This window comes from Haliaeetus leucocephalus, unplaced genomic scaffold, assembly GCF_000737465.1.
Source record: "Haliaeetus leucocephalus isolate CR32 unplaced genomic scaffold, Haliaeetus_leucocephalus-4.0 Scaffold830, whole genome shotgun sequence".
Lineage (NCBI taxonomy): Eukaryota > Metazoa > Chordata > Aves > Accipitriformes > Accipitridae > Haliaeetus > Haliaeetus leucocephalus.
The window spans coordinates 5,198,585-5,209,255 of record NW_010973266.1 but is presented as its reverse complement, the minus strand read 5'-3'; the positions used below and the strand labels follow the sequence as shown (position 1 = coordinate 5,209,255).

Below are 10,671 nucleotides of genomic sequence, written 5' to 3'. Positions count from 1 at the left end.
TTCATTAATTCTTGCTAGGAAGTTTTATTTAGGTTTACATTAAAGTGCCTGTCCATTAGCCTAGGTGCTTCTAAAGTAAGATGTACAGTATAAAAAAAATAAACATGTGCAATGGACTTCATGTACATCTTTAGTTACCATTCGCCACCTACAATTATTAATCACAATGACTTCAAATGTAGTCAGCCGGTATTCCTTTCCCTACTATATGAACAGTTCAGAAAACCCAGAAGCCCTTCCCCTTATTTCTAGCACACTGAACGGACAACAAATCCAGGGGAGAGGACAAGACAAACTGACTTCCAAGTTAGCCTAAGTTTACAATAAGCTAGATTATACAACTTTCAAACATGCAGGCAACCTATCAGTTGTAGCTTGGCCCGAGATAAAACTGAACAAATGATTTTTAATTTGTAAACCTCTTGTTTGTTTCTACTAGAACTTCTATCAGCAAGACAGAAGTCTAATTGTGCAAATTTTAAATATCTGTACAAATTAGTTTAAGGCAGTTAAAAATCTCACGGAATATATATTAGTTCTACAAGCTCTTTATTATGACTGTTTAAAATTACCTCCTTTTAAAAAAAATGACACTTAAAATTTGGTAAGTGTAGTTTAAAATAAGGTGTCATATTTAATTTTTCTTTTGTATAACTAGTGAATGACAAGCTTTTAACTCTTTTTTCCTACCAGAGTTTCATTCACAATAACCTGTTATCTTCTAGTTTTGTGATGAGCTTTAAAAATAATAGTTAAATTAGTGTTTGAACCCTAGCATGAAGAGTTTAGACTATACTAAGCAAAAACATAAATTATTAACCTTCATCAGATTACAGCAAGTTTTACATCAAATTGAATTTGTATATGAAAGTTGTTTCTGTTTGTTTTTCCCATTTGGAGCAGCTAGGTTTTTAAGGACAAGTACGTCTCCAAAGTAACCATATGTGTCATTGCATTAACCTTTCGTATTTTATGGTTAATATATTTCGTCTTGCCTAGTAAATAGTCTGATAATAGCAACCTACATTTCAGGACACACTCTGCTTCTACATTTGTAGAACATTTATTGGGATTAAGTGCAAGCAACTTAAATTTAGCGATCAAAGCATGTAAATGCATTCCAATTCTTACAGCACTCACTCAGCTTTTTTGAAAGGCTACATATAAAATAACAACTACATCTTACACAAAATTTCCCTGGCAAGTTTTACGACAACACAGAAATAAATTTGCCTCCTTTGTCGAATTGACTAACGTGAAGATTCCTTATGGGCATGTGCAAGCTTTCCTTCAGCAAGTATGAAAAATATACTGTAATATGTTAAAAAACTAAATGAAAGCACGTTCTCAGTCAATGTTGACTATGTTGGCCTCTTGCAAAATGGCAAGCAAAGTCATACTTATTTTTACACTTACACCCACATATGTTGCACTGAAAAGGATTTTCAAATCCATGACATCCCATGTGAATAGTATAAAGGATATTGTCCGCAAAGTACATGTCACAGTGTTGGCAGTGATGCAGAAGCTGAGGGTCCTGAACTGGAAGGGTTGGAGCTGGAGTACTTGGTTGACTGTTACTTATGCTGGGAGTACTGGTGTGGGCACTGCGATCACTGCTGGGACCTGCCACGGGGCTATAGTTCCGTTGATTGTGTGTAGGTCGAGGATCTGGGCTGGTTGGAGATGAACTTTGAGGAATATTTGCTGACACAGCTGAAACTACTGCAGGTGCAGCAGGCTGCTGTATCATGAAAGGCTTTTCATCTTGACAGGAAACAACGTCAGGAGAGGCTGGATTTTGGTTTTCAGGTGGCAAGCTAGATAACTGTCCAGCTAATGTAGAGAGCTGATTTAAAGGATTATCTACCATAAGGTCTTGTGGATCTCTTGGCAACCCACTGCTCTGGGTTGTTTTGGTCATGCTCTCGTATGCTTCAGTCTGGATATTTGGGATTTCATGAGTGAAATCATTAAGGTAGTCTGGTTTCTGAACCACCATGGAAGGTGGACTCAAATTAATTAATGCTCTTCTGCTGTACCCTAAATTGCTGGTCTTCTTCTGCAAAACCCCCCACATTTTCTTGCTGCTTAGGGAAGACCTTGTACCCTTGACAGGCACCATTTTATGTTTGCGTCTGCGGTGGTGAGATAAGTTGCTTCTGTCACTGCAGCGAAAGGAACACAATTCACATTTGTATGGTTTTTCACCAGTATGCGATCGCATATGAGCTTCCAGATGACGTTCATAAGCTGATGCAAAGGGACATAAATGGCATCTGTGCGGCTTCTCACCTGGAAAATTACAACAGATTAACTGTAGCATCTCAGAGTGCCTGAAAAAGGCTTTTAATGGAACAGAAAGTAGCTAAATAGGAGCTGCTAATCTAACAGTTCAGCTTCAGAGTCACTGCTAGTCTTAAGTTTAGCTGGTTATTTGGTGGAAAAGTAAATTTAGACATCTCTGCCTCACCCAAGTGACAATAAGTGTAAGAACAAAAATGTGACCAGAATTAGCATAACAGATAACCTGACTAGGAATTGCAGCAATGATGCCAAGGACTGAATGCAGTGATGTTTGTGCAGTGCTCTTAACTGGATCCAAACTCTACCTCACCTATAAAGCACATAAGCAGTTGGCTACAGGAATGTCTGCACCACCAAAATGTAATCATTCTTAATGGTAACTGTGTTTAAACATTGAGGGAGAGTATCCTTTCAGTATCTTCCAAACACTCCTAGTTTTAAACATCCTGGAACTATTATCTAAATAACCCACATACACATGCATCCGCTTAAGAACTGAATTTTGAAAAAGGATCCTGTGGCTTAAGAGTTATTAAAGAAAACAAAAGCCAGCTAAGCCCTGGACAACTGTGTGTTCTCTCAGACATGATAATACCAGATATTCTCCTTTCTGATAAGTAGAACTTTCCTCTTCTATTAAATGATATTTAGAGATAATAACATTAACACTTTTAAAAGTATTTAGAAAACTTTCAAACAATTACAGGCCAACACATTTGTAACATAATACTTCGGGACTTTTGATTTTCCTTCATAGACTGATCTTTTAGGATTTTTTAGATCCAGGTCTGCAATGTTAGAAATGCCTAAAGGATTTGATGCATGTTCAGGTGCTGAAATGAAACATCATCTTATCTTCCTATCTAGAATGCCAGGTCAATTTCTAAATCACTGTTAAGCAACCGATTCTCTTGCCACACAGCATGACAAACTCCAAAAAAATGTGAGTGGGCTCCTTCTCTTCAGCCTCTTTTTTTTTTTTTTTAATATTTTCTACTATTTTAAATACAGGGCAATACATCTGTTTTTTGGCTTTCAAAACCCATCTAGAACAACTGTAAAACCCAAAGACTGAAGGGAACAAGGGCCACTATTACACTGCAAGCACTGTACAAGCCCCATAAGATGGCATGTGACTAATGCAGCAAGCCCTTCCTGTGTGGAGCATCCTACAGTTTGGAATCACAATCTGGGATACTGAATAGGAGATTTTTCTTTTCTCCTACATCACTGGCTCTTCAAGAGGAAAGCAAGCAATTTTTGTGCTGCCTCTAGGTACCTTATTTGCACCAACTGAAACCATGATTTCTCCATAAGCATAAAATGTATTCAGATAGATATGTATGTGTAAAGATCTGGAGATTTGGTACAAACAATGATGTAAAAAGGCTGACAAACTCCCTGCATTCACAAAGAATTTGTCAATCTGAATGGGCTAATTTCATTCTAAACTGGTTACACAGAGATAAAGATTTGCATCCCGTGTTGCACACCCTTAATACACCACAGCTGATGAACTGCTAATTATACTGCTGTCAGACTCAGCATGAAGTTAATTCTGCAGTAAGTTGCACTTGATAATGGTTGCGTGATCATGCCTGGATCATAATTACTTTGGCAGATACCTTGCTGCACTTGCATGTTATCCAGGATGCATTACCTGTTTACTTACATTGCTCTGAGGCTACTAGGCAGCTATCACTTCCCTATTTTAATGCTGATTCAGTCACTCTGAGCCTTCCTAGTCCATGCAATCCATCTCTTGGCCCCTTGCACGCTTCCCCACTATGCTTCTGAGCAAAACTACACTCAGGTCTTGGATGTCCTTGTCCTTAAGTGGAAAAAAAACAAGAAAAAAAAAACCACCACAAAAAAACCCTTGCTTGTTCTGGAGCCCTCTGTCTCTGTACAAAGAAACAAAGTGGGGCTTTCTGAAGAGCCGTTAAGTTAATGCCAAAATGGTGTTGCTGTCAGGACACCACACAGTGTGTATTAAAATTAAGGATATGAAACGTATTGTAAAAAAGCAAAGGGGAAACTATACAGAAAAACAAATAAACCTCTGACAGCCTGTCTATATTATAAAGCTGAACAGATTGCTATAGGGAAATGAACTGTTATCATTGTACAGTTATTGGTATTTCATTAGGCATCAGGCATGTTTGAACCAGTAACCTGGCTACAAACCATTCACTGTGTGAAGGTGTGTCCAAATTGCTGAAGCTCTTTGGTAGACGATAGGCTGACACCCCCTGCATCCCTCTCTCACTGCTAGTTAGCTTTCTGAAAATGGAAGTAATTCAGACTGCGTGATTTTGCAGTAGAGCAACGTGCGCCTTCGATATGGCTACCTTTTCCTAGCACCTTTGTGAAAGTTTCTTTGATGAAATGAGTTATGCATATACCCTCTGATAACAGGAATACCTGCAGCTGCACTGAGACAATAGTCACCCCACACGTAAAGCTCTTTTCTTCTGGTATAATGCTAACAATACCATATATTGTGACCATGTGAAATGACTCAAAATGTTAGTCAAGGCACAAACCCCAAGTATTACGCTTTGCCCTAAAAACTGAGTTTGTGTAGCTCATGGAATGTTTGCTTCTGAATAATGACCACTGGGTCAGAGATTTTTGAGGATGTTTCTTAGCATCCTAATTCTTGGTTGGAATCCTTCTTGCTTTTGTATATATTATGTTGCAACCATGCTGAAATGGTCATAATCTGCACCAGGAATTGTTCTGCTACCTCTAGCCACTTAGTAACCTCTACTCCCTAAAGTAGCAGCAGGATAAGAAAGCATTCTGAAAACACAAAAGAACTGTTAACCTAAGATCTGAGAGTATAAGAAAGGTAGGCAACTTCCTACAGTAAGAGAAGGAATGCTGACACTATACCAATAACTACATTTTGATACTTAAAGGAGGAAGATTTGAATTTTTGCTCTCTAGTATGGCTATAATTTATGACATTTGGCATTAAGTAACAACACGTTATTTCAGTCATTCTGTTTGAGAAACCCCATGCGCACCAAAGCCATCAAAAACTTCTCAAGAATCAGCGAACGCACAACACCAACTTCTTCGAGTAGTAATTTGTGTTTCCCATCACAGCTCTAGCAGTCCATCTGCTCATGTTGACAACTGGCCAGTAGTAACTGTGGGCTTGGGGATGCAAGTTTTTAGATGGCAATAGCTATAGGCTACTGAAAAGACATGGAATTTTAAAGTTGATGTTACTTCTGCACCTCTAAGTACCTTTTAAAAATGAACTGTGTAAGTCTGCAGTACAGTTTCTCCCACTACTGCATCATCCTCATTTCACAAGCTCAGAAATAGCACTGCGCAGAGTAAAGCTGTTAAAAAGAAAAGATCTCTCGTTGTTCACAGACCATATGAGGCAAATGGTAGGTGAAGCTGTAACTGCTTTATGAAAAACCAGACAAAAATAATGCTCCAAAACACACCGCTGCTTTGCAGATGTGCAGCAAGCCATAGCATTAACACTGTGTCAAATGCAGGTTCACAAGCCACAGTATTTTATCCACTATTGGATCTACATGAAATTTCCACTGAGAATCTGAAAACAGCAACAGCTACACACAGAGGTAGCTCACGGTAGCACAAGAGAAGAATTTACAAGATCTTCAGAGTCTAAACCTCAGAACTCTTTGATTTCTAGTTGGTTGCCATTTTCTATCCTGTTATGCCTTGTCAAAACAAGCCAACACTGCAGGGCCAGTGCAAGGAGCACTGACTTCCCCAAAATACATCCTGGGAGTTACTGTGTAGAAGCAATGGTTCACAGCAAAGCAAGCATCTGATTAACAATAACCATACCCAAAGAGAGCTACAATTACATCCAAGTTACAACAATGCATTTCCTTCAAAGGGAGTCCCAGAAGGCCACCTGCCCAAGACCACTGAAACGATATGCTTAAAAGTTTTGGGACAGTGCATACCAGACTGGACACCTGTAGAAACTTCCATTCTTTGCAGAATACAATTTTTCTTATTACTCTAGTTAACAGCCATAAAGTCTTCAGTATTGGTGTAATACACTGGGCAGGCACCAAAGTCAGACTTCACAAGGACCTTTCGTTTGTTTTCTCTCATTTGCCAAGAAGTCAGAGCTGACTTCATGAACAGTTTAGGATATTCTAACCTTTACTAAGAGTTTTGCTTTTCAGCTTTATAAACCCAACAGTGGCAAATGCTCTTAAAGAAGCCACAGTAAGTATTTTTTCTTTTCATTACTGTTATTAATCACTTATTTGACGATATGCCTTCACATTTGAATATTCTACCAACATGAAAACTTTATTCTTATTACTATGTTTTATACTTCCACATCTAGAATGTTGTGCAAAACAGTAGTATTTTCACAGCTAAACAACAGAGGAGAAGCAGCCCCTATAAATCTCCACATGGCAACATGTACATTTTTCACTTTTCTGATTAGCAAGGAAAAACTAAAAGTTACATTTAGGGCCCTTCAATTTACACTGATGCTTTCACGCTAAACTTTACTCCCATATATAGTTACTTCAAATTCAATAGTTGCAATAATAAATGTAAGCAGAAATTTGCATAATTTAAATAGGTACAGGGCACACTCTTAAAAAACCAGTCTATTAAAAAAACCTCAACGCTTCTAATTGTTGAGTAACTCCATGAACTATCACACTGCTTGAAGATGCCAACTCCTCACTTGCAAATCATACCATTGACTTAGTATCACAATGCCTCACAGCAAAGTACTGCAGAATACTTCATACCTGTATGAATTCTGATATGCTCTATAAGCCGTGCTGTTCCTTTGCTGGCATAGTTGCAGTATCGACACTTTAACTTTCCATCAAATGTCCTTTCAAACCCATCCACTAACATTCCTGAGTTCTCATCCAGTGAAACTTCAACAGAAGGATGATCCAGACCATTCTGATCACCTTCTGTCCCAGCTGTGAATAACCAAGAGATTTCAGTCAAGCATCAGTGGGATACTATCTATTTTGCTGTGAGATTGTGCCAAATAACTTTTGCTTCTCTATGCCCTTGGTCTTTAAATACACAGAACTATAAAAACATACCATGATTAAACCAAAAGTACATACGTATCTTTTGTGATGTGAAAACGACTATCAGAGATGCTTCCATATAATTGTAATAGCCTCCATAATTATCTGGAATGTAAACAATGCAGTCATTCTCAAAAAAATAAAATTTGATAGCACTGAAATTAGCTTACCTCCCTGAAGAGTCTCTGCTTCCTTATCTCCACTAACTGATCCAGAAATCATATTTACATGGTGAGTCTGCTGTGTAAGATATTCCTGAAAATCTTTTACAAAGTCCAAAGGTTCTGGCTTCTTTTCACCCATATTCCCTCTTTATGTTTACAACCACTTGTGCCTAGAAGGAAAAATATTTTCAAAACACAAGTGTCATTGAATTTGAATGCATTCATAAAAAAATTTTAAAGCCTTGTTTTTAAGTGAAGGATTACTTTTATCATACAGCATGAATCAATGCACAAATTGATAACCATAAGAATATTCTTTTTAGAATTTTTAACTCATTAAAGATTACCAAATATGTATGACTGGGGAAATGGATTTCAGCAACAGTAACATAAGGACAGTATCAAATGGGATAAAATGACATAATAATCAAAATCAACTTTTTTTTTTTTTTTTTTTTTAAATGGATCATACCTGAATTTCAGTTCCCTGTTAAGTAGCAAACATGCTCCAAAAGGTACTCCCAGCAGGTCAGACAGAAAGCACAGAGCACAGCTTCTCCACTTTCCCTGGAAGGAAGAAAAGGAAACATATGTCCATTATTCTTCCCAACCCCCGTGAGTTGTAAGAAAGAAAACTTGAAAAAAATATGTATGTTTTGAAAGACAGGTTCTAACACTCTACTGCTGTAAGTTTTAATAAAACAATTACACTTCCAGCAAAAACTTTCCAAAGACTGCATCCACTCCTTCATCTATCTCACTGAAAGACACTTCTATCTCACTGATCATTTGCGTAGTTCCTCTGGTGAACACATGGCTTCAAAAAATCCCAGAGTTGGCTAAGTCAGTTACGGTAACTGTAATGCTGGGAAACCAAGCAAATGTTGCTGATCAGCAAAAACGGAAAGAAGCCTTATAGAAAGCAATATTTCACAGTTCTCCCAAGATTTTAGTTTCCTATCCTGCATAAAACTCTTAATCCATTTCATTATTTTGCATTGAAATCAGAAAATTATTCATTAGAAGTCACTGGTCATGGTCTTTTCTGGGACTGTAAATGACAAACCTCTAGAGTCTCAATTTGCAATGAATTTGTGAAGACAGAATTTAGGATTCAGCTGGAAAGAGGACAATGAGTCAGTCACATTACCATTCTGCAGACTATAATCAGAAATAATTTATAATGCTACATTTTCAGTATCTTTTCATTTTCCAATAGCTACTAAACAAGGCATCAGGTGACCGACAAAAACTCAAGTCCTGAGTTCAAGACCACATTTAAACACATCCTCCTGTATTTTCAAAGTTATTTACAAGTGTTAGTTCACTTCTAGCATCCAGATGAGTATGTTCTTTCACATCATACCTAACTGTGCTCAACTACTATCATTATTAACACCATTAAGTTAGTTTTCAACACATCTTTACATATCAATTTTGCCTACCCTCTTTCAGGTGTCACCAGCCTCGTGTAGGCTTAAGTTAATTTGTATTCCATTTGTTGGTGTCTCCTGCAATAAAACAAAGATACCAGGATATGAATTAAAAATATGGAAGAGAGAAATAGAACAATGTAATGTAAAGTCCTGACCAGGTCAACTTTCGCCAAATTATAATAATAAGAAAAAACAATTTAAAATTAAACCACTCTAAATGTTGATTGGTTCAACATGAAACAACGTTAAAGGTCCGTATTTTCACAGAAGAATCTGTGTATCCCTTTGTGTAAGGCACAAAAACTTATTTGATCAATTACTTTTATAATGACATTTAATTTTTAAAGAAAATTACAGAAAAATTTAAAAATCTGATTGGGGAAAAGACGTTATTTTGGTGATCAACTGCATAAAACTTCCTTTCTCTTCCTCGTTGATTTAATTTGAAAACATTCATCCTTTTTTTTTTTTATGTCAACATAGGTGAGTCACCACAATTTAAGCACTGCCTCAAACCTCTATATTGTGTGCACAAAAGAACCTTTTGTGATTTTACGTGGTATTTTTTATAGGTATACAACCAGCTGTTCTCCTTTTCAGGGAAGAAGGATACAGATCAGATACTTGCTATGTCACTACTGCAAACCAGTAAATGCAATTCTAATTATCAGAAACCTGAGCAGACCAGCTCACGTTTCAGGCACTCAAATGGGCTGATCACACCAGATGTTCCTCAAGTTCTACTTACACAGAACATTTTCTGCATAGACAACTACATCTTCTCCAGCTTTGTACACTGACGGGTAGAATACCGGTTATTTGTTTTCTACACGGGCTCAACTGCTGGATTTAACACCAGTTACAGTGCTGATGTGTACCAAGTTTATTGTCTAAGAAGTGCCATAGGATGTGCTAGGATGAAAGGCATTACAAATATTTTGCCTAGAGAATTATACTAAAGAAAATAATTCAGAGTAAAACCAGTACTTTAACACACACAGTAAGAACTCACACCGCAGTAATTATAAGAGAATAAAATGACTACGAGCACATGTATACACCCTGTTTTCTTTTAAGGAATTAAGGAAAAAAAGGGGGGGGGGGGGCATGTCTCTGCCCCAGTCTCACGTTTTCCACTACAATGACTTCAAATTAAAATAACGAAGAGGAAGGATCCCAAACTCTATCCAAGCCCTTCCTGCTCCTTCTGAAGGAGTTTTCTGCGTGGGAAGGGGAAGAGGAATCGCAGCGTTGGCGGTTGCCGGGCCGAGCCCCACGACCTGTCACCAGCCACGGAAAATCGCCGGTTGCTCCGCCACCCCCTCCCCACGCCAGACCGCGCACGAACCCCCCCGGCTTCCTCCACCTTTCTCCGACCCACGCCGCCTTCACGCGTGGGCGGGAAGCCACACGGTCACGGGTCGTTCGTCGTCGTCGTCGTCGTCGTCGTCCCGGCTTCAAAACAAGGGGGAAGCCGAGGGGCTGCACCGGCAGCACGGCTCTCCTCACCCGCCCGAACCGACAGCAGCCTCCCCCGGTGAGGCGCTCCCGCCCGTCCCCCTCACGCCAAAGGGAGGCCCCAGCGGGGACGCCGCGGGGCGGGCAGAGCGTGTCACGGCTGACCGCTGCCACCGCCCCGGGGAAGGAGGGGAGGATTGCGGGTCGCGCTGCCGCCGAACTACCCCT

General features: G+C 38.9%; 1 protein-coding gene across 2 annotated transcripts; it reads right to left on the bottom strand.

The window, feature by feature from the left end:
- Positions 1 to 1,049: 1,049 nt before the first annotated feature.
- IKZF5 (IKAROS family zinc finger 5 (Pegasus)) lies at positions 1,050 to 10,515 on the bottom strand. 2 transcript variants are annotated; one of them, XM_010582002.1, is made up of 6 exons: positions 10,352 to 10,515; positions 8,995 to 9,060; positions 8,022 to 8,116; positions 7,556 to 7,719; positions 7,086 to 7,268; positions 1,050 to 2,295 (listed from the first exon to the last, which is right to left on the bottom strand). In XM_010582002.1, exons 4-6 carry the CDS (start codon positions 7,686 to 7,688, stop codon positions 1,352 to 1,354), a joined length of 1,260 nt encoding a protein of 419 aa, XP_010580304.1. In that variant the 5' UTR covers positions 7,689 to 7,719; positions 8,022 to 8,116; positions 8,995 to 9,060; positions 10,352 to 10,515; the 3' UTR covers positions 1,050 to 1,351. The 2 variants fall into 2 exon arrangements, with proteins under 2 accessions (XP_010580304.1, XP_010580305.1); XM_010582003.1 differs by lacking the exon at positions 10,352 to 10,515 and adding an exon at positions 10,266 to 10,285.
- Between the last annotated feature and the right edge of the window lie 156 nt (positions 10,516 to 10,671).